Below are 24,078 nucleotides of genomic sequence, written 5' to 3'. Positions count from 1 at the left end.
CGCAAGATCTATCTAGGAGATGTATAGCAACGAGAGGGGAGAGTGTGTCTATGTACCCTTGTAGACCGAAAACGGAAGCTTTAAGTAACATGGTTGATGTAGTCGAACGTCTTCGCGATCCAACCGATCAAGTACCGAACACACGGTACCTCCGTGATCTGCACATGTTCAGCTCAGTGACGTCCCTCGTACTCTTGATCCAGCTGAGGCTGAGGGAGAGTTTCATCAGTTCGACGGCGTGGTGACGGTGATGATGAATTTACCGACGCAGAGCTTCGCCTAAGCACTACGACAATATGACCGAGGTGGAAAACTGTGGAGGGGGACACCGCACACGGCTAAGACAAATCTTGGAGTGCCTTTGGGGTGGCCCCCTGCCCACGTATATAAAGGAGGGGGGAAAAGGAGGCCGGCCTAGGAGGGCGCGCCTATAGGGGGGGGGTCCAATTAGGATTCCCAATCCTAGTTGTAGTCCCCTTCCTTTTCCAAGAGGGGAGATAGGGAAGGAGTAGGAGAGGGAGAAGGAAAGAGAGGGGGGCGCCGCCCCCTCCCTAGTCCAATTTGGACTTGCCATGGGGGGGGCACCCCTTAAGGCCCTTCTCTCCTTTCCCGTATGGCCCATTAAGGCCCACTACTTCCCCCGGCGAATTCCCGTAACTCTTCGGTACTCCGAAAAATACCCGAATCACTCGGAACCTTTCTGATGTCCTAATATAGCCTTCCAATATATCGATCTTTACGTCTCGACCATTTCAAGACTCCTCGTCATGTCCGTGATCTCATCCGGGACTCCCAACAACCTTTGGTACATCAAATTACATAACTCATAATACAAATCGTCATCGAACGTTAAGCGTGCGGACCCTACGGGTTCGAGAACTATGTAGACATGACCGAGACACATTTTCGGTCAATAACCAATAGCGGAACCTGGATGCTCATATTGGCTCCTACATATTCTACGAAGATCTTTATCGGTCAAACCGCATAACAACATACGTTGTTCCTTTTGGCATCGGTATGTTACTTGCCCGAGATTCGATCGTCGGTATCCTCATACCTAGTTCAATCTCATTACCGGCAAGTCTCTTTACTCGTTCCGTAATGCATCATCCCATAACTAACTCTGTAGTCACATTGCTTGCAAGGCTTATAGTGATGAGCATTACCGAGAGGGCCCAGAGATACCTCTCCGACAATCGGAGTGACAAATCCTAATCTCGAACTATGCCAACTAAACAAACACCATCGGAGACACATGTAGAGCATCTTTATAATCACCCAGTTACGTTGTGACGTTTAATAGCACACTAAGTGTTCCTCCAGTATTCGGGAGTTGCATAATCTCATAGTCATAGGAACATGTATAAGTCGTGAACAAAGCAATAGCAACAAACTAAACGATCATAGTGCTAAGCTAACGGATGGGTCTTGTCCATCACATCATTCTCTAGTGATGTGATCCCGTTCATCAAATGACAACACATGTCTATGGCTAGGAAACTTAACCATCTTTGATTAATGAGTTAGTCAAGTAGAGGCATACTAGGGACACTCTATTTGTCAATATATTCACACATGTATCAAGTTTCCGGTTAATACAATTCTAGCATGAATAATAAACATTTATCATGATATAAGGAAATATAAATAACAACTTTATTATTGCCTCTAGGGCATATTTCCGCCAGTCTCCCGCTTGCACTAGAGTCAATAATCTAGTTCACATCGCCATGTGATTTAACACCAATAGTCAAATCATTATGTGATTAGTTCACATCTCCATGTGACTAATATCCAAAGGGTTTACTAGAGTCAATAATCTAGTTCACATCACTATGTGACTTGTGGTGCTTAATCCAATTATTGAAGCACTCTGCGAGGTTGTTGGTTACATAGTCCACCTTACAAATGGTTGAGAACTGACTCCTAGTCCACAACCTAGTGTGCCACTTCCTAAGATATGCAGTTGCCGCTGGCTTTGCTGTTTCCATTGCAACCCAATTTTTCTCAAATATATATGTGTTCCATGAGTAAGTAGCAGCCCAAAGATGGTCATCAAATATCTTTCCGTGATACTTTTTCTTGAAGTTTGACACCAAGTGAAACATGCATTTCCTATGCTCTACTTTTGGGAAAACTTCCTTTACCCCTGTCATCACCGCCTACCTGGCATCAGTGCTTATGGCTAAACCCCTTGGTGATCCTATGGCTTGCCTAAGCAATTGCATAAACCAGATCCAATTCTTGTTTGTTTTGGAATAAAAAATTCCAAAACAAAGTGGATACATCCAATTATGGCCATCTACAGCGGTGGCACTAGCCAGCTGCCCCTTGAACCCGCCTGTTAAGAATGTGCTATCTACTGCCAAATATGGCCTGCAACCACCAAGGAATCCGTCTATGCAAGGTTTCAAAGCAAAGAAGAACCTTCTAAACCTGATTTTTCCTTTTATAGTGTAATGATCAATCTGAACTATGCTACCAAGGCAAGTGGTTTCAACTTGTGCTTTAAACCTATACAAATTGTCAAAGCTGCTATCCTAATCACCATACAATTCTTTCAGAGCTAGCTTCTTACCCATATATATTCTCTTGTAGTGGAGGTCAACCTTGTGGTGTTCTTTAATCTTCTTCTGCAATGCCTTCGCCCCGAGAGTTGCATATTCAATCAGCCAATCCTTCACCTTATCACATACCCAATGCTTGGTTCCATTCTTTGTCTTCTTTTTCCTTCTTGTACTAGAGCAACAACTTTTTCACAATTTAGTTCAAAATTTTGGCAGAACCTCCCCTATAATTTGATGCACATCCAGATCACACAATTCACATATACATATATTTCAACAAATAGTATTCAGATTTGCACATAAACATACAGGCCCCCATCCAAGTACACATATATCACTTCCAACATATACATGATCACATATATGAGTCCAATCCACACATACATCATACTCTACATCATATGAGCAACACAAAAGGATTGTCATCATGTCCAGGTTGCGTACATAGTCCAAGTCCATACATACATGATATGGACTACACAAAAGTGACCTAAGGTTCACATACATGAGTCCAAGTCCACACAACATGACATGAGCTAAGCAACAAAAGTGACTCTAATCTCTAACTAAAAGAAATTAAATTTGGTTCACAAGCTAAGTCTTCGTTTGCTTCTTGTGCTCATTGCGGGGGGCTGGGTTAGTTTTTTTAGCTTCTTGTCTCATTGCGGGGCTGTCAAATGGCACCATAGGACAAATTTCATCCTTTGGATTGCCAGCAAGCTCCATCTTAAGGCCCTTCTCTCCTTTCCCGTATGGCCCATTAAGGCCCACTACTTCCCCCGGCGAATTCCCGTAACTCTTCGGTACTCCGAAAAATACCCGAATCACTCGGAACCTTTCTGATGTCCTAATATAGCCTTCCAATATATCGATCTTTACGTCTCGACCATTTCACCCTTTTCCATTTTTCTTGTTTGAATCTCCAACAACCTGTTTGGCTGTGTTTTCCTTTCTTCTTGGTTGTAATTTCTAAGCTTTGGCTATGGATTAGACGAATGCACACTCAGTTTTCATTTGGTCACTAATCAAACTCAGTTTTCATTTGGCACAAATTAAATTCAGATTTGCTAACCTTGGTGGAAAAACATAGCGGTTGCTTGCTTCATCACCTCTTGGCACAATGGATGACTGGGCTGATTTGGTAGTCTTCCTCCTCTTCTTTGCTGGTTCTCTACATGAGCAACAAGAAAGTAGTTCACATGCATAGTTGATTACAAAACAGTAATGTAAGAGAGTAGTTAAAATGCAATAAGAAAGTAGAATGCATAGTTGATAACCTCAACTCCATCAAAGCAGCAATGTCATCTTTGTTCCCCTTCTTGCACTTGTGCCAATGGTGCACCTATTCCTTACAAATAGGGCATAAGTGCTGGCCACTTTTCCTCATTTTCTCACTACAACCCTTATGCCTCTCTGTTTGGGGCCAACCAGCTACGCTTTTAGCAAGGGTGGATGCATGAAGAATCCATGGTTAGATTTAGGCCACTGGGTCTTGTCACACATAACAGGGATTAGTTGGCCATAAGCTTGCTCTAAACTTGTCAATGGAGTAATATGAGTCCACATAATTCTGTATATGTGCATTGACAAGTGATGTGACGAATGCTAGAGCATGTTTGCAAGGAAGGCCAGAAACTTGCCATTGTCTACAAGAACATGTGTTGTCATGCAAGTTGATGACAAACCTAAACCCACTGCCTCCTAATTGAGTTACCTTTAGCAACTTCTTCCGAGCTTTCTACCACCTCCACTGTTTAACTCTCTACTCTTTGCATTCAACTTCTTAATTATATGGGGCAAAATTAAGCCAACTAACTTCTTTGCTACTTTTCTCCGGCGATTCCACATGGATCATAATCATCTACCTAAGCTTCCATTAAGTCGTCCAAGTTCAAAGACTTGTGGTGCTTAATCCAATTATTGAAGCACTCTGCGAGGTTGTTGGTTACATAGTCCACCTTACAAATGGTTGAGAACTGACTCCTAGTCCACAACCTAGTGTGCCACTTCCTAAGATATGCAGTTGCCGCTGGCTTTGCTGTTTCCATTGCAACCCAATTTTTCTCAAATATATATGTGTTCCATGAGTAAGTAGCAGCCCAAAGATGGTCATCAAATATCTTTCCATGATACTTTTTCTTGAAGTTTGACACCAAGTGAAACATGCATTTCCTATGTTCTACTTTTGGGAAAACTTCCTTCACCCCTGTCATCACCGCCTACCTGGCATCAGTGCTTATGGCTAAACCCCTTGGTGATCCTATGGCTTGCCTAAGCAATTGCATAAACCAGATCCAATTCTTGTTTGTTTTGGAATAAAAAATTCCAAAACAAAGTGGATACATCCAATTATGGCCATCTACAGCGGTGGCACTAGCCAGCTGCCCCTTGAACCCGCCTGTTAAGAATGTGCTATCTACTGCCAAATATGGCCTGCAACCACCAAGGAATCCGTCTATGCAAGGTTTCAAAGCAAAGAAGAACCTTCTAAACCTGATTTTTCCTTTTATAGTGTAATGATCAATCTGAACTATGCTACCAAGGCAAGTGGTTTCAACTTGTGCTTTAAACCTATACAAATTGTCAAAGCTGCTATCCCAATCACCACACAATTCTTTCAGAGCTAGCTTCTTACCCATATATATTCTCTTGTAGTGGAGGTCAACCTTGTGGTGTTCTTTAATCTTCTTCTGCAATGCCTTCGCCCCGAGAGTTGCATATTCAATCAGCCAATCCTTCACCTTATCACATACCCAATGCTTGGTTCCATTCTTTGTCTTCTTTTTCCTTCTTGTACTAGAGCAACAACTTTTTCACAATTTAGTTCAAAATTTTGGCAGAACCTCCCCTATAATTTGATGCACATCCAGATCACACAATTCACATATACATATATTTCAACAAATAGTATTCAGATTTGCACATAAACATACAGGCCCCCATCCAAGTACACATATATCACTTCCAACATATACATGATCACATATATGAGTCCAATCGCACACATACATCATACTCTACATCATATGAGCAACACAAAAGGATTGTCATCGTGTCCAGGTTCGCGTACATAGTCCAAGTCCATACATACATGATATGGACTACACAAAAGTGACCTAAGGTTCACATACATGAGTCCAAGTCCACACAACATGACATGAGCAGCAACAAAAGTGACTCTAAGTCTCTAACTAAAAGAAATTAAATTTGGTTCACAAGCTAAGTCTTCGTTTGCTTCTTGTGCTCATTGCGGGGCTGGCTGGGTTAGTTTTTTTTGCTTCTTGTGCTCATTGCGGGGCTGTCAAATGGCACCATAGGACAAATTTCATCCTTTTTAGCAAGCTCCATCTTCTTCCCCTTCCCTGATCTGCACTGTACATGTATGGCAACAGTAATTTTAGAGTAAATAACAATATGAACTATGCATAATATGTGACATTAAAATTCAGAATTAGCAAAGATCACCTTTTACACCCTTTTTCCATTTTTCTTGTTTGCAATCTCCAAAGTTTGGCTGTGTTTTCCTTTCTTCTTGGTTGTAATTTCTAAGCTTTGGCTATGGATTAGACGAATGCACACTCAGTTTTCATTTGGCACTAATCAAACTCAGTTTTCATTTGGCACAAATTAAATTCAGATTTGCTAACCTTGGTGGAAAATACATAGAGGTTGCTGGTGCTTCATCACCTCTTGGCACAATGGATGACTGGGCTGATTTGGTAGTCTTCCTCCTCTTCTTTGGTGGTTCTCTACATGAGCAACAAGAAAGTAGTTCACATGCATAGTTGATTACAAAACAGTAATGTAAGAGAGTAGTTAACATGCAATAAGAAAGTAGAATGCATAGTTGATTACCTCAACTCCATCAAAGCAGCAATGTCATCTTTGTTCCCCTTCTTGCACTTGTGCCAATGGTGTCCGTATTCCTTACAAATAGGGCATAAGTGCTGGCCACTTTTCCTCCTTTTCTCACTACAACCCTTATGCCTCTCTGTTTGGGGCCGACCAGCTACTGCTTTTAGCAAGGGTGGATGCATGAAGAATCCATGGTTAGATTTAGGCCACTGGGTCTTGTCACACATAACAGGGATTAGTTGGCCATAAGCTTGCTCTAAACTTGTCAATGGAGTAATATGAGTCCACATAATTCTGTATATGTGCATTGACAAGTGATGTGACGAATGCTAGAGCATGTTTGCAAGGAAGGCCAGAAACTTGCCATTGTCTACAAGAACATGTGTTGTCATGCAAGTTGACGACAAACCTAAACCCGCTGCCTCCAATTGAGTTACCTTTAGCAACTTCTTCCGAGCTTTCTACCACCTCCAGTTTAACTCTCTACTCTTTGCATTCAACTTCTTAATTATGTGGGGCAAAATTAATCCAACTAACTTCTTTGCTACTTTTCTCCGGCGATTCCACATGATCATAATCATCTGCCTAAGCTTTTCCATTAAGTCGTCCAAGTTCAAAGACTTGTGGTGCTTAATCCAATTAAGCACTCTGCGAGGTTGTTGGTTACATAGTCCACCTTACAAATGGTTGAGAACTGACTCCTAGTCCACAACCTAGTGTGCCACTTCCTAAGATATGCAGTTGCCGCTGGCTTTGCTGTTTCCATTGCAACCCAATTTTTCTCAAATATATATGTGTTCCATGAGTAAGTAGCAGCCCAAAGATGGTCATCAAATATCTTTCCATGATACTTTTTCTTGAAGTTTGACACCAAGTGAAACATGCATTTCCTATGTTCTACTTTTGGGAAAACTTCCTTCACCCCTGTCATCACCGCCTACCTGGCATCAGTGCTTATGGCTAAACCCCTTGGTGATCCTATGGCTTGCCTAAGCAATTGCATAAACCAGATCCAATTCTTGTTTGTTTTGGAATAAAAAATTCCAAAACAAAGTGGATACATCCAATTATGGCCATCTACAGCGGTGGCACTAGCCAGCTGCCCCTTGAACCCGCCTGTTAAGAATGTGCTATCTACTGCCAAATATGGCCTGCAACCACCAAGGAATCCGTCTATGCAAGGTTTCAAAGCAAAGAAGAACCTTCTAAACCTGATTTTTCCTTTTATAGTGTAATGATCAATCTGAACTATGCTACCAAGGCAAGTGGTTTCAACTTGTGCTTTAAACCTATACAAATTGTCAAAGCTGCTATCCCAATCACCACACAATTCTTTCAGAGCTAGCTTCTTACCCATATATATTCTCTTGTAGTGGAGGTCAACCTTGTGGTGTTCTTTAATCTTCTTCTGCAATGCCTTCGCCCCGAGAGTTGCATATTCAATCAGCCAATCCTTCACCTTATCACATACCCAATGCTTGGTTCCATTCTTTGTCTTCTTTTTCCTTCTTGTACTAGAGCAACAACTTTTTCACAATTTAGTTCAAAATTTTGGCAGAACCTCCCCTATAATTTGATGCACATCCAGATCACACAATTCACATATACATATATTTCAACAAATAGTATTCAGATTTGCACATAAACATACAGGCCCCCATCCAAGTACACATATATCACTTCCAACATATACATGATCACATATATGAGTCCAATCGCACACATACATCATACTCTACATCATATGAGCAACACAAAAGGATTGTCATCGTGTCCAGGTTCGCGTACATAGTCCAAGTCCATACATACATGATATGGACTACACAAAAGTGACCTAAGGTTCACATACATGAGTCCAAGTCCACACAACATGACATGAGCAGCAACAAAAGTGACTCTAAGTCTCTAACTAAAAGAAATTAAATTTGGTTCACAAGCTAAGTCTTCGTTTGCTTCGTGCTCATTGCGCTGCTGGGTTAGTTTTTTTTTGCTTCTTGTCATTGCGGGGCTGTCAAATGGCACCATAGGACAAATTTCATCCTTTTTAGCAAGCTCCATCTTCTTCCCCTTCCCTGATCTGCACTTGTACATGTATGGCAACAGTAATTTTAGAGTAAATAACAATATGAACTATGCATAATATGTGACATTAAAATTCAGAATTAGCAAAGATCACCTTTTACACCCTTTTCATTTCTTGTTTGCAATCTCCAAAGTTTGGCTGTGTTTTCCTTTCTTCTTGGTTGTAATTTCTAAGCTTTGGCTATGGATTAGACGAATGCACACTCAGTTTTCATTTGGCACTAATCAAACTCTTTTCATTTGGCACAAATTAAATTCAGATTTGCTAACCTTGTGGAAAATACATAGAGTTGGTGGTGCTTCATCACCTCTTGGCACAATGGATTGAACTGGGCTGATTTGGTAGTCTTCCTCTCTTCTTTGTGGTTCTCTACATGAGCAACAAGAAAGTAGTTCACATGCCATAAGTTGATTAACAAACAGTAATGTAGAGAGTAGTTACATGCAATTAAGAAAGTAGAATGCATAGTGATTACCTCAACTCCATCAAAGCAGCAATGTCATCCTTTCCCTCTTGCCACTTGTGCCAATGTGTCTGTATTCCTTACAAATAGGGCATAAGTGCTGGCACTTCCTCTTTTCTCACTACAACCTTATGCCTCTCTGTTTGGGGCCGACCAGCTACGGCTTTTAGCAAGGGTGGATGCATGAAGAATCCATGTTAGATTTAGGCCACTGGGTCTTGACACATAACAGGATTAGTTGGCCATAAGCTGCTCTAAACTTGTCAATGGAGTAATAATATGAGTCCACATATTCTGTATATGTGCATTGACAAGTGATGTGACGAATGCTAGAGCATTTGCAAGGAAGGCCAGAAACTTGCCATTGTCCACAACATGTGTGTCATGCAAGTTGACGACAAACCTAAACCCCGGCCTGCCTCCCAATTGAGTTACTCAGCACTTCTTCCGAGCTTCTACCCACCTCCAAGTTTAACTCTACTCTTGCATTCAACTTCTTAATTATGTGGGGCAAAATTAATCCAACTAACTTCTTTGCTACTTTCGGCGATTTCCACATGATCATAATCATCTGCCTAAGCTTTTCCATTAAGTCGTCCAAGTTCAAAGACTTGGTGCTTAATCCAATTATTGAAGCACTCTGCGAGGTTGTTGGTTACATAGTCCACCTTACAAATGGTTGAGAACTGACTCCTAGTCCACAACCTAGTGTGCCACTTCCTAAGATATGCAGTTGCCGCTGGCTTTGCTGTTTCCATTGCAACCCAATTTTTCTCAAATATATATGTGTTCCATGAGTAAGTAGCAGCCCAAAGATGGTCATCAAATATCTTTCCATGATACTTTTTCTTGAAGTTTGACACCAAGTGAAACATGCATTTCCTATGTTCTACTTTTGGGAAAACTTCCTTCACCCCTGTCATCACCGCCTACCTGGCATCAGTGCTTATGGCTAAACCCCTTGGTGATCCTATGGCTTGCCTAAGCAATTGCATAAACCAGATCCAATTCTTGTTTGTTTTGGAATAAAAAATTCCAAAACAAAGTGGATACATCCAATTATGGCCATCTACAGCGGTGGCACTAGCCAGCTGCCCCTTGAGCCTGCCTATTAAGAATGTGCTATCTACTGCCAAATATGGCCTGCAACCACCAAGGAATCCGTCTATGCAAGGTTTCAAAGCAAAGAAGAACCTTCTAAACCTGATTTTTCCTTTTATAGTGTAATGATCAATCTGAACTATGCTACCAAGGCAAGTGGTTTCAACTTGTGCTTTAAACCTATACAAATTGTCAAAGCTGCTATCCCAATCACCACACAATTCTTTCAGAGCTAGCTTCTTACCCATATATATTCTCTTGTAGTGGAGGTCAACCTTGTGGTGTTCTTTAATCTTCTTCTGCAATGCCTTCGCCCCGAGAGTTGCATATTCAATCAGCCAATCCTTCACCTTATCACATACCCAATGCTTGGTTCCATTCTTTGTCTTCTTTTTCCTTCTTGTACTAGAGCAACAACTTTTTCACAATTTAGTTCAAAATTTTGGCAGAACCTCCCCTATAATTTGATGCACATCCAGATCACACAATTCACATATACATATATTTCAACAAATAGTATTCAGATTTGCACATAAACATACAGGCCCCCATCCAAGTACACATATATCACTTCCAACATATACATGATCACATATATGAGTCCAATCGCACACATACATCATACTCTACATCATATGAGCAACACAAAAGGATTGTCATCATGTCCAGGTTCGCGTACATAGTCCAAGTCCATACATACATGATATGGACTACACAAAAGTGACCTAAGGTTCACATACATGAGTCCAAGTCCACACAACATGACATGAGCAGCAACAAAAGTGACTCTAAGTCTCTAACTAAAAGAAATTAAATTTGGTTCACAAGCTAAGTCTTCGTTTGCTTCTTGTGCTCATTGCGGGGCTGGCTGGGTTAGTTTTTTTTTGCTTCTCGGTGATAGGCTCATACGGTTCAGACGGATCACAATATGCAATGATCATACACAGCACCTTTGTCTCCGAGTGTTTCTCAAACATAAGCATTAAATCTTGGTCACATTTTACTTCTGGACAGATTTTTAGAGCATCATCATAGTACTGCACATGTGCAACTTCCAAATTACATGGAGAGTACTGCTCTACAATTGATTCAACGAAATCCTTATAGTTTGTCAAGTCACAATCAATGATCTTCTCAAAACAGAAACATCGAATGTATTTTCGAGCTTTTTTTATTGCCAAACAATTCGATTTTTATCAAATAACTTGAATTTGGATCCATCGTGTGAATTCAAGAGACAATTAAGTGAAGAAACTATGCATGAGTATTGCTAGATAGTTCTGATCATTGCTAGTGGTACAAACATCATACAAATCCACAAAGTGCCATGAACTTACCCATCTGGACACGCCCATGTAGTGGAGGCCAACCGAGCTGCACCCTGGCCGGACCCTGCAACTGCTGCCGAGGCCGATTCAGCAGCGTATTGGCCTAAGCCTACAACTGCTGTTGAGCCCGAACCAGCCGTGCCTTGGCCTGAGCCTCCAGCCACGCCGGCGGTCGAGCCCTCAGCCCATGCCCCGCCCTGGACCGTGATTGCTACAGCTGAGACACCGCCTCCCGTCGAAGCCGTGCGCTGACGCAACCCCTCCGTAGCCGTAGCCGCGTGCTGGCCCGACCCCTCCGTACCACAGCCGTCGCCAAGGCTCGCCATCCCCGGATCCGCGGGAGCGCCAAGGTCGGACCCCTCCGCCGCCACGCACTGGATTTCCTCCGTAGCACCTTCCCCATCCTCAACACCACCGCCATCCATAACACCGAATCTCCACCGCCGCTAGCAGGTTCTCTGCCGTCGCCGCCGCCCGCAATCACTAGGGTTTGAGAAAGGGGAAGCGGGGAAGGGGATGTGGATCGTGAGAGAGATGGCCGGTTTGGTTCGTTCCGGTCGTGTTCTGTTTTCTTTTCTCTCATGCTTATGGGCAGGGGCATTTTTGTCCAGCTAAGAAAAACTGACATCACTCCATGCCTGTTTTAACGGTGTGAGCTAACAGAATTGACGGGAGTGTTAGATAGGGAAAAAATATTATACATGATGTTAGATAAGGAAGAAGAAATTTTTCAGTGTTACATAAGGAACCAATATTTAAAATAGTGTTATATAAGGAATTTTCTCTTTGATCCTATCTTGCAAGTCTATAGTCACCTATTATGTGTTATGATCCGTTAACCCCGAAGAGACAGTAATCGGGATACTTACCGGTGATGACCGTAGTTTGAGGAATTCATGTATTCACTAAGTGTTAATGCTTTGGTTCGGTACTCTAATAAAAGGAGGCCTTAATATCCCTTAGTTTCCAATAGGACCCCAATGCCACGGGAGGGTAGGACAAAAGATGTCATGCAAGTTCTTTTCCATAAGCACGTATGACTATATTCGGAATACATGCCTACATTACATTGATGAACTGGAGCTAGTTCTGTGTCACCCTATGTTATAACTATTGCATGAGGAATTGCATCCGACATAATTATCCATCACTGATCCATTGCCGATGAGCTTTTCATATATTGATCTTCCCTTATTTACTTTTCTGTTGCTACTGTTACAATCACTATAAAACCGAAACTGCTACCGTTACTTTTGCCACCGTTACCACTACTGTCATATTACTTTGCTACTAAATACTTTGCTGCAGATATTAAGTTTCCAGGTGTGGTTGAATTGACAACTCAGCTGCTAATACTTGAGAATATTCTTTGGCCCCCTTGCGTCGAATCAATAAATTTGGGTTGAATACTCTACCCTCGAAAACTGTTGCGAACCCCTATACTTGTGGGTTATCAAGACTATTTTCTGGCGCCGTTGCCGGGGAACATAGCTCTATTCAGTCACTTGGGATTTATATCTACTGATCACTATGAAGAACTTGAAAGATAAAATGTGACGCCCCCGATTCAATTGTACACTAATCATACACGCAAACGAGTATGATCAAGATCAGGGACTCACGGGAAGATATCACAACACAACTCTACAAATAAAATAAGTCATACAAGCATCATATTACAAGCCAGAGGCCTCGAGGGCTCGAATACAAGAGCTCAATCATAGACGAGTCAGCGGAAGCAACAATATCTGAGTAGCAGACATAAGTTAAACAAGTTTGCCTTAAGAAGGCTAGCACAAACTGGGATACAGATCGAAAGAGGCGCAGGCCTCCTGCCTGGGATCCTCCTAAACTACTCCTGGTCGTCGTCAGCAGGCTGCACGTAGTAGTAGGCACCTCCTGAGTAGTAGTAGTCGTCATCGACGGTGGCGTCTGGCTCCTGGGCTCCAACGTCTGGTCGCAGCCATCGGGTAGGAAGGGGGAAAAGAGGGAGCAAAGCAACCGTGAGTACTCATCCAAAGTACTCGCAAGAAAGGAGCTACACTACATATGTATGTATTGGTATCAAATGGAATAAGGGTATCATATGTGGACTGAACTGCAGAATGCCGGAATAAGAGGGGGATAGCTAGTCCTATCGAAGACTACGCTTCTGGTAACCTCCATCTTGCAGCAGGAGAAGAGAGTAGATGGTAAGTTCACCAAGTAGTATCGTGTAGCATAATCCTAACCGATGATCCTCCCCTCGTCGCCCTGTGAGAGAGCGATCACTGGTTGTATCTGGCACTTGGAAGGATGTGTTTTATTAAGTATCCGGTTCTAGTTGTCATAAGATCAAGGTACAACTCCAAGTCGTCATGTTACCGAAGATCACGGCTATTCGAATAGATTAACTTCCCTGCACAGGTGCACCACATTTCCCAACACGTTCGATCCCCTTTGTCCGGACACACTTTTCTGGGTCATGCCCGGCCTCGGAAGATCAACACGTCGTAGCCCTACCTAGGCATAACAGAGAGGTCAGCACGCCGGTCTAAATCCTATGGCGCAGGGGTCTGGGCCCATCGCCCATTGCACACCTGCATGTTGCGTACGTGGCCAGAAGCAGAACTAGCCCCCTTAATACAAGAGCAGGATTACAGTCCAATCCGACGTGCGCCGCTCAGTCGCTGACGTCACGAAGGCTTCGGCTGATACCATGACGTCGAGTGCCCATAACTGTCCCCGCGTAGATGGTTAGTGCGTATAGGCCAGTGGCCAGACTCAGATCAAATACCAAGATCTCGTTAAACGTGTTATCTTGAAATAACTGCGAATGCCGACCAGGGTCAGCCCACCTCTCTCCTAGGTGGTCTCAACCTGCCCTATCGCTTCGCCACAAAGATCCACACAGAGGGCTGTCGGGAAATTATGTCCTTCCAGCCCCCAATTCATGAATCCACCGCGGGTACTCCTCGAGCCAACCCGACTTTAGTCATCACATGTATCATGTATAAAGTATATAGTATATACCCGTGATCACCTCCCGAGTGATCACGACCCAATAGTATAGCATGGCAGACGGACAATAATGTATGGCCACTGATGATAAACTAGCATCCTATACTAAGCATTAGGATTGCAGGTAAAGGTAACAACAGTAGTAGCAAGGACATGCTATGCATCAGGATAGGATTAACGGAAAGCAGCAACATGCTACACTACTCTAATGCAAGCAGTATAGAGAAGAGTAGGCGATATCTGGTGATCAAGGGGGGGGGCTTGCCTGGTTTCTCTGGCAAGAGAGAGGGGTCGTCAACACCGTAGTCGTACTGGGTAGTAGCGGCGTCAGTCTCGGTGTCTAGCGAGAGAAGAGGGGGAAGAAACAATAAATATAATGCAAACAAATGCATGACGATGCATGACATGACAAAGCGTGATGCTAGGTGTGCCCTAACGCGGTACGAGGTGGTACCGGTGAAGGGGGAAAACATCCGGGAAAGTATTCCCGGTGTTTCGCGTTTCGGACAGATGATCCGAAGGGGGAAAGTTGCGTGTTCCCTATGCTAGGGATGCGTGGCGGACGAACGGGCTGCGTATCCGGATTCGTCTCGTCGTTCCGAGCAACTTTCATGTTGAAAATAATTTAATCCGAGTTACGGATCAAAAGATATGATTTTCTAAAGATTTTATTATTATTCTGAAATTATTTTTAATTTGAAAATAAATGCTAAATTGGTAGGCGCACCCAGCACAGTGTACACAAAAGTGTACCCAGTGGCTGACAGGTGGGCCAGAGGGACCCAGTTGACCAGTCAACGTTTGACTGGTCAACAGGGGTGGGACCCCCTGTCATTGACTGTTTTAGTCTACTCTAACAGTTTAGTTAGTTATTTGGTTAATCTTAATTATGATTAAGTAGTTTAATTAATTGTTTAGTTTAATTAACCAAAATTAATTAATTAAGTTAATTAATTAATTAATTAACATTATTTTTTTTAAAAAACGTTCCAGGGCAGTGGCCCACTTGTCATAGGCCCTGGGGGGCCTAGCGGGCGTGCGGTTCATGGCGTGCTAGCGGGCAAGGGCATGGGCGCCCGATGGGTGCGGCGTCACCTGAACGGGTGCGCCGACGAGCAGAGCGGCCGTGGCCGGCGCGGGCACCGTGATGCGGGCCGCGACAAGCGGCGAGCGTGGGGAGCAGAGCGCTGCGAGGGAGGCCAGAGCGGGGCGGCGGGCGAGCAGCGGCAGGGCGTCGGGGTGCGGCCAGCGAGCTGCAGAGCAGCGGCGGTGAGCGAGCGGAAGGGAGTCACGGGGTCGGTGGGCGCGTTGAGTGGGCGGAGCACCGCGGGGTTGGCCGGATGCAGCTGTCCCGGGCGCCGGCGGGCGGCGGAGCCGAGCGCGAGGGAGAGGCAGAGAGGATGGCCACGGGCGCAGGGGGAGGTGGGCGGCAACGACAGCAGTGGGGCACGCGGGCGAGCGCGGTCACGCGCAGCACGCGACCATGGGCGTGGCAGATGCGGGTGCGCGGGGTCGGGACACCACGACGAGTTGTCGGCGAGCGATGCGGGCGGTGAGGGGCGACGAGACCGCGGCGGACTGCGACAGCGGGAGAGCCGGAGCGAGAGCGTGCACGGGGCCGCGGCGAGCGCCGGTGCGGGAGGTGGGGCCGTGCGGGCGTGCGTGTGCTGCGGAGTGACGTAGAGGAGAAGGAGGGGGGGGGTCTCACGGTGGGGTTTGTAGGGGTTCGGGCAGCGGGACGTGAGGTAGTCGGGGACGATGCGAGGGAGAGGGCCAGGCCGGCGAGGTGGGCTCCGTGAGGCGGACGTGATCTCCTGGCGGCGACGGCCGACGACGTCGTGTCCTCCTCTCGAGCCCGATCCAAATCAGGGGAGAGGGGGGGAGGAGATATTTTCGGGGAGGAATGGGGAGTGCGGTTCGCCTAGGGGTGATAAGGAGTGCCGGGTAGGGGAGTTGGCCGGCTGGGCCGGTTTGGGCCTGCCCAGTTGGGCTGGTGGCCTGCTGGGTTTCTCTTTTTTTGTCTGTTAGTTTGTTTTCTATTTTTTTGTATTTTCTTTCTTTTATTTATTTTCTATTCTGTTTTAGTTCATTTTAAACCATTTAGGAAATTTCTAAAAATGAGTTTGCTGCACTAAAATTACCTATGCCATTTTTGGCACAACCCAAACATTTTTGTTATCACTTTTGAAAACTTTTATTGTTGACATTAATTTGAATTTGAATTTAAATTTTGAAACGGTTTCGAATTAACCCAAGATTAACCACAGTAATCGAGGTGACGTGGCACCATTAGCGGAGGATTACTGTAGCGTAACTATCCGGGCGTCACATAAAAGAACTAATATTTTTCCCTCAACTACGAGGGGAGGTAAGGAACTCCCATCTAGCTCTGCACTTGATTCACCTTCTGTTTTGAGTAAACTTGCGACACCTAATCCTGCTATTCATTCTAATATGTCGCATGTTATTGATGATGCCACTTCCGCTTGGCATGATACATATGATGAAACTACTTCTATGCTTGATAATACTGTGCCACTAGGTGAATTTCTTGATGAACAACTTGCTAGGGTTAGAGAGAATGAAATTATTGAAACTGATAATATTGATGAAAGTGATGATGAAGATTCTCCCCCTAGATATGAATTGCCTGTTGTGCCTGAGGGCTATGTTATGGATGTAGAAACTACTAGAGACTTTCTTGCTTGCAATGATAGATCTGATCTTAAAAAATTATTAGCTAAGCTTAAAGAAAAGTCTTTGAATGCTAGAATGAAATATGACCCTGCTTTTGCTACTTCACCTATCTTTATTTCCGATAAGGATTATGATTTCTCTGTTGATCCTAAGTTAATTACTTTGGTTGAACCTGATCCTTTCTATGGTTATGAATCTGAAACTATTGTGGCACATCTTACTAAATTAAATGATATAGCCACCCTGTTTACTCATGATGAGAAAACTCGCTATTACTTTATCCTTAAGTTGTTTCCATTCTCATTAAAGGGTGATGCTAAAACATGGTTTAATTCTCTTGATCCTGGTTGTGTGCGTAGTCCCCGGGATATGATTTATTACTTTTCTAAATATTTCCTCACTCATAAGAAACAAGCTGCCTTAATGGAAATATATAATTTTGTGCAAATTCAAGAAGTGAGTCTCCCACAAGCTTGGGGGAGGCTTCTCCGATTACTTAATGCTTTGCCTGATCATCCTCTCAAGAAAAATGAAATACTTGATATATTTTATAATGGACTAACCGATGCTTCCAGAGACCACCTGAATAGTTTTGCTGGTTGTGTTTTCAGGGAAAGAACAGTTGATCAAGTTGAATTTCTATTGAATAATATGTTGAGTAATGAAAATGATTGGACACTTCCTAAACCAACTCCTAAGACAACTCCAAAAAAGAGGTATTCTATTTCTCAGTCCTGAAGATATGCAAGAGGCAAAGAAATCTATGAAATAAAAAGGTATTAAAGCTGAAGATGTTAAGAATTTACCACCTATTGAAGAAATACATGGTCTTGATAACCCGACACAGGTAGTGAAGGTAAATTCTCTTTGTAGATTTGATGAAAAGGTGACATTCCTCGTTATAAGTCTGCTAGCCAATGCTTAGATGAGTTTAATAATTTTATTGTTAAACAAGAAAACTTCAATGCTTATGTTGGTAGACAATTGAAACGCAATGCTTATATGATTGAACACTTGAGTGATTATATGTCTAGAGTTAAAGGTGAACTTAAACTTATTAGTGAACATGCTTCTATGGTTACCACTCAAGTAGAACAAGTACTTAAGGCTCAGAATGATTTGCTCAATGAATTAAATAATAAGAAAAATTATAATGTTGTTAGAGTTATGACTAGAGGGGGTGAAATGACTCAGGAACCTTTGTATCCCGAGGGCCATCCTAAGAGAATTGAGCAAGATTCTCAAAGAACTAATGTTGATGCACCTAGTTCTTCTAAGAAGAAGAAGAAAAATGATAGGTCTTTGCATGCCTCAAGTGAACCTGTTGTTGACACACCTAAGAATCTCAATGATATTTCTATTTCTGATGCTGAAATACAATCTAGTAACGAACATGAACCTAGTGATAATGTTAATGATGATGTTCATGTTGATGATCCACCTAGCAATGATAATGATGTAGAGATTGAACCTGTTGTTGATCTTGATAACCCACAATCAAAGAATCAACGTTATGATAAGAGAGACTTTGTTGCTAGGAAGCACGGTAGGGAAAGAGAACCATGGGTTCAGAAACCCATGCCTTTTCCTCCTAAACCATCCAAGAAAAAGGATGATGTGGATTTTGAGCGCTTTGCTGAAATGATTAAACCTATCTTTTTTGTGTATGCGTTTGACTGATATGCTTAAAATGAACCCTTATGCTAGGTACATGAAGGCTATTGTTACTAATAGAAAGATACTAGATGCTGAAATTTCCACCATGCTTGCTAATTACACTTTTAAGGGTGGAATACCAAAGAAACTTGGAGATCCAGGAGTACCAACTATACCAAGCTCCATTAAAAGAAACTATGTTAAAACTGCTTTATGTGATCTTGGAGCCGGTGTTAGTGTTATGCCTCTCTCTTTATATCGTAGACTTGATTTGAATAAGTTGACACCTACTGAAATATCTTTGCAAATGGCTAATAAATCAACTGCTATACCTGTCAGTATTTTGTGAGGATGTGCTTGTTGTGGTTGCAAACGTTACTATTTTAACGGACTTTGTTATTCTTGATATTTCCAAGGACGATAGTATGTCGATTATCCTTGGTAGACCCTTTTTGAGTACTGCAGGGGTTGTTATTGATTGCAACAAAGGCAATGTCACTTTTCATGTTAATGGTAATGAGCATACGGTACACTTTCCGAGGAAACAACCTCAAGTCCACAGTATCTATTCTATTGGAAAAATTCCAACAATCACTATTGGAGGTTTTGAATTTCCTCTTCGTACTGTCAAGAAGAAATATGATACTCTTATTGTTGGGGATGTGCATATCCTAGTTGAGGTAACCTAGTGTTATTCGAAATTTCTCTAGTTTCATGTGATTCGGGATGAGTTTGTTAACAAGACTTGATCAACCTTGTCAGTGGATTCCTTTTGATGAGCATGAGATGGATGAAGTTAGAAAGCACAAATTTCTATGCCCTCCTTTTACTTTCTGTTATTTATCTTAAATAAAGTAAAAATAGTATTTTCTGTCTGTTTTCTGAATTATCCTTGCAATAAAAAATACCCCGAAAATAAAAGTTCTCCAATGCCCTGAAAATTTAATATGATTTTTTCCAGAATATTTAAGAATTATTGGCACTGAGAACACACCAGGGGGACCCACCATGTGCCCACGAGGGTGGAGGGCACGCCCCTGCCTCGCGGACCCCACGTGGGTCCCCTCCACTTATTCTTGCACCCACACACTTTGTCTTCCTTCATAAAAAATTATCCACGAGCTCAAAGCCGTGTTCTAGCTCATCTTGCTGCCATTTTCGATCTCATTGCTCAAAGCTCCATTCACAAAATTGCTTTGGGGGATTGTTCTTCGGTATGTGACTCCTCCAATGGTCCAATTAGTTTTTGTTCTAGTGCTTTATTTATTGCAAATTTTTGCTGCTTAGGTGACCCTGTTCTTGAGCTTGCATGTCAAATTTATGTGGTAAAAAGTAGTTTTAATGCATGGTATAGCCACTAGGCACTTGTAGGAGTAGTTGCTATCAATTTTGTTGAGTTTGGTTCACTTTTATTTTGAGTCACTAAAAATTTTAGAAATTTTTCAGAGGAAGAATTTTTTAGGAAGATGTACCAAGGTGGTTCCTCAAGGAAGCAAGGCCCAAGGCCCGCGATACGAGATCCGGACAATAAACTACCAAGGGAAGCTCATGTGCGGCCTTGTGAATGTCTGTCAGAGGATTTCATGGTCCAAGCAGGCATCAAGGAAGAATTTGACGCATATGTGCGCAGCGCTGATCTTCAGAGCTTCGTGTTAGATAAGTGCCGACAATACCTCTACTTAACTGATTCATTTGTGAGAAGGTTTAAATTTACATCCTCGCGCAATTCTCACAATGTCCTATTTGATATTTATGATAAATCTTATACCATGGACTTAGAAGATTTTAATACTGCTTGTAAACTCCCGCAGTGGGGTAGTGCTAGTGACCTCACAAATCTGAATTTAAAGAATTTCTTGCTAGTATCACTATGGGGGAATCTAGAGAAATAACACAAGCTACCATAGGGAGCATTCATTTTCCTACCATACATTATTTTGCTCTCTTCGTGGGTAGATGCATTAACAGTAAGGATGAGGCATGTCACATGTGTGTTCCCGGTCTTAGTGTTCTCAAGAGTGCTGTATTAGGACATAAACAATACAACTTGGGGGCTATTGTCGCACGTAGGTTGCATCTTAATAGTTTAACTTGAGATTTGTTTGGTGGAATTTATGCAACTCGTGTAGCTAACTTTCTTGATATACCCATACGTGGGGATGATATTGAGTTGCCTCCTGCTTATCTAGATTATAATGCTATGGTTCATCATCAGTTTGTTGAGAGAAACGATCAGTTCCTCCAGTACCGACTAATCTTTGATAGATGGCGCACCATCCATGTTGCTCTCCCTACTCCTGCTTTCTTTGATTTTCAGACAAAAGGGAGATATGTTATAACTAGGGAGGAGGCGAACGAGTACGAGAGGAGGACGGAGGCAGCCTGCCTCCAAGCTGCAGCTCGTTAGGCAATAGCTGTTGCATCCCAGTACGACCCCAGTTACAACTTTGGATTTCCACCAGGCTAGCCGTGGCCATAGACCAACTTAGGACAAAAGCCTAAGCTTGGAGGAGTACGTATCTCTCACCGACATTACATTCATGTTCACACACTCATGCCGGTTGTCGGTGCTCATACTTTTTCATTGTATCATCCATGCTAGTTTATTTTCTTTTTAAGCTTTCTTCTTGTGTGTTTGAAAAACCTTAAGAAAAAAGAAAAAAACTTAGTTGTAGCTTTTAGCTAGTTTACTTTCCATGCTTGTAGTAGTAGTAATTAAAAATAAAACCCAAAAATATTTCCTGTTCTTCTTTTGCTTGTTGGGAGCTTTCCCGTGTAAATAGTTTTGTTTCTTTTCTTTGGGGGTCGAGAGGAGAAGACCATGATGAAAATGTTGAGTGGCTCTCATATGCATTATTGTTGATCTAACAAAGAGCCCATATTACCTTGTCTTCTCCCTTGAATGCTTACAAATTCCATCTTAGTCCAATGCACGCGCACCATTATTATTATCCACACTATTCGGTTGTGCAAGTGAAAGGAAATAATGATGATATATGATGAACTGATTGAGATGAGAAAAGCTGGTATGAACTCGACCTCTCTTGTTTTTGTAAATATCATTAGTTCATCATTCCCGATTCAGCCTATTATGAATGAAACATGTTTGCAATGAAAATTAGAGATTATAGTTGCTCATGCCATGCTTAAATTTCTAGGAGTTTATAATGGTTTACCTTGCGTGCCAACATGCTATTAAAATGGTTGTGATGTGGTATGATAGGGTGGTATCCTCCTTTGAACGATTCGAGTGGCTTGACTTGGCACATGTTCACGCATGTAGTTGAAACAAAATCAACATAGCCTCCATGATATTTATGTTCATGGTGATTTATATCCTACTCACGCTTGCATTCAGTGTTGATTAATTTTAATGCATGTTCATGACTGTTGTCGCTCTCTAGCTGGTCGCTTCCCAGTCTCTCTCTAGCCTTCACTTGTACTAAGCGGGAATACTGCTTGTGCATCCAACTTTATAAACCTCAAAGTTATTCCATATGAGTCCACCATCCCTTCCTATATACGGTATCTACCTGCCGTTCCAAGTAAATTTGTATGTGCCAAACTCTAAACCTTCAAATAAAAACTATGTTTTGTATGCTCGAATAGCTCATGTATCAACTAGGGCTGTCTGTATCTTCCATGCTAGGCGGGTTATTCTCAAGAGGAGTGGACTCCGCTCCTCACTCACGAGAAAATGGCTGGTCACCGGGATGCCCAGTCCCATGCTCGAATCAAATCAAAATAATTGCAAACAAACTCCCCCGGGATTGTTGTTAGTTGGAGGCACCCGTTGTTTCAGGCAAGCCATGGATTGATGCTTGTTGGTGGTGGGGGAGTATAAACTTTACCATTCTGCTTGGGAACCGCCTATAATGTGTGTAGCATGGAAGATATCGAGATCTCTCGGCTGTTATGTTGACAATGAAAGTATACCGCTCAAAATATTATTCATCTCTATTTTAAAACCGAGCTCTGTCACCTCTACAAATCCCTGCTTCCCTCTGCGAAGGGCTTATCCATTTACTTTTATGTTGAGTCATCACCCTCTTATTAAAAAGCACAAGTTAGAGAGCACCACTGTCATTTGCATGCATTATTATTAGTTTACATTGAGTACGACTTGACTGGGTCTCTTTTACCATGAATTACAATTTCCAGTCAGCCCTTGATCCTCAGAGGTGCTCCGCATTTATGTTTTGCGGTCTCAGAAAGGGCTAGCGAGATACCATCTTGTTATATCATATTATGATTGTTCTGAGAAAGTGTTGTCATCCAAGATTTATTATCGCTCGCTAGTTGATTATGCCATTGATATGAGTAAACATGAGACCTAAATGTTATTGTGAATATGGTTAGTTCATAATATTTGCTGAAAACTTGAATGCTGGCTTTACATATTTACAACAACAGGAGTAAACAGAGTTTGTAAAAGTTTTTCTTTATCACTTTCAGTTTATCAACTGAATTGCTTGAGGACGAGCAAAGGTTTAAGCTTGGGGGAGTTGATACGTATCTAATGTATCTACTTTTCCAAACACTTCTGCCCTTGTTTTGGACTCTAGCTTGCATGATTTGAATGGAACTAACCCGGACTGACGCCGTTTTCAGCAGAATTGCCATGGTGTTATTTTTGTGCAGAAATAAAAGTTCTTGGAATGACCTGAAAATCAACGGAGAATATTTTTGAAATATATAAAAAATAATGGCGAAAGAATCAAGGCCAGGGGGCCCACACCCTGTCCACAAGGGTGGGGGCGTGCCCCCTGCCTCGTGGGCCCCCTGGTGCTCCACCGACCTCAACTCCAACTCCATATATTCACGTTCGGGGAGAAAAAAATCAGAGAGAAGGATCCATCGTGTTTTCGATACGTAGCCGCCACCAAGCCCCAATTTCTCTCAGGAGGGCTCATCTGGAGTTCGTTCGGGGCTCCGGAGAGGGGAATCCGTCGCCATCGTCATCATCAACCTTCCTCCATCACCAATTTCATGATGCTCACCGCCGTGCGTGAGTAATTCCATCGTAGGCTTGCTGGACGGTGATGGGTTGGATGAGATTTATCATGTAATCGAGTTAATTTTGTTAGGGTTTGATCCCTAGTATCCATTATGTTCTGAGATTGATGTTGCTATGACTTTGCTATGCTTAATGCTTGTCACTAGGGCCCGAGTGACATGATTTAAGATCTGGACATATTATTTTTTCATGAATATATGAGAGTTCTTGATCCTATCTTGCAAGTCTATAGTCACCTATTATGTGTTATGATCCGTTAACCCCGAAGTGACAATAATCGTGATACTTACCGGTGATGACCGTAGTTT

At 42.6% G+C, this 24,078-nt stretch overlaps 1 protein-coding gene across 3 annotated transcripts; it reads right to left on the bottom strand.

The window, feature by feature from the left end:
- Window positions 1–5,799: 5,799 nt before the first annotated feature.
- LOC125551106 (spidroin-1-like) lies at window positions 5,800–11,970 on the bottom strand. 3 transcript variants are annotated; one of them, XR_007302194.1, is made up of 4 exons: window positions 6,426–6,845; window positions 6,218–6,319; window positions 6,036–6,126; window positions 5,800–5,937 (listed from the first exon to the last, which is right to left on the bottom strand). XR_007302194.1 is itself a non-coding variant. In XM_048714264.1 (4 exons), the coding sequence occupies exons 1-3, from the start codon at window positions 11,823–11,825 to the stop codon at window positions 6,039–6,041; spliced, it is 606 nt and encodes a 201-aa protein (XP_048570221.1). In that variant the 5' UTR covers window positions 11,826–11,970; the 3' UTR covers window positions 5,800–5,937; window positions 6,036–6,038. The 3 variants fall into 3 exon arrangements, 2 of the variants coding, with proteins under 2 accessions (XP_048570221.1, XP_048570220.1); XM_048714264.1 differs by lacking the exon at window positions 6,426–6,845 and adding an exon at window positions 11,410–11,970; XM_048714263.1 differs by lacking the exons at window positions 5,800–5,937; window positions 6,036–6,126; window positions 6,218–6,319; window positions 6,426–6,845 and adding exons at window positions 9,599–10,477; window positions 11,410–11,970.
- Between the last annotated feature and the right edge of the window lie 12,108 nt (window positions 11,971–24,078).

Source organism: Triticum urartu, chromosome 4 (genome assembly GCF_003073215.2).
Source record: "Triticum urartu cultivar G1812 chromosome 4, Tu2.1, whole genome shotgun sequence".
In the NCBI taxonomy this organism is placed as follows: domain Eukaryota; kingdom Viridiplantae; phylum Streptophyta; class Magnoliopsida; order Poales; family Poaceae; genus Triticum; species Triticum urartu.
The sequence above is the reverse complement of the archived record's forward strand: the minus strand, read 5'-3'. Positions and strand labels throughout refer to the sequence as shown.

Excerpts from the sequence above, each read along its gene's own strand:
- LOC125551106 (XM_048714263.1), bottom strand. The coding sequence starts at position 11,825 with ATGGATGGCGGTGGTGTTGAGGATGGGGAAGGTGCTACGGAGGAAATC. Across the intron at positions 10,478-11,409 it reads ACATGGGCGTGTCCAGATGG|TACAAGAAGGAAAAAGAAGA; the intron begins GTAAGTTCATGG and ends TTGTTGCTCTAG.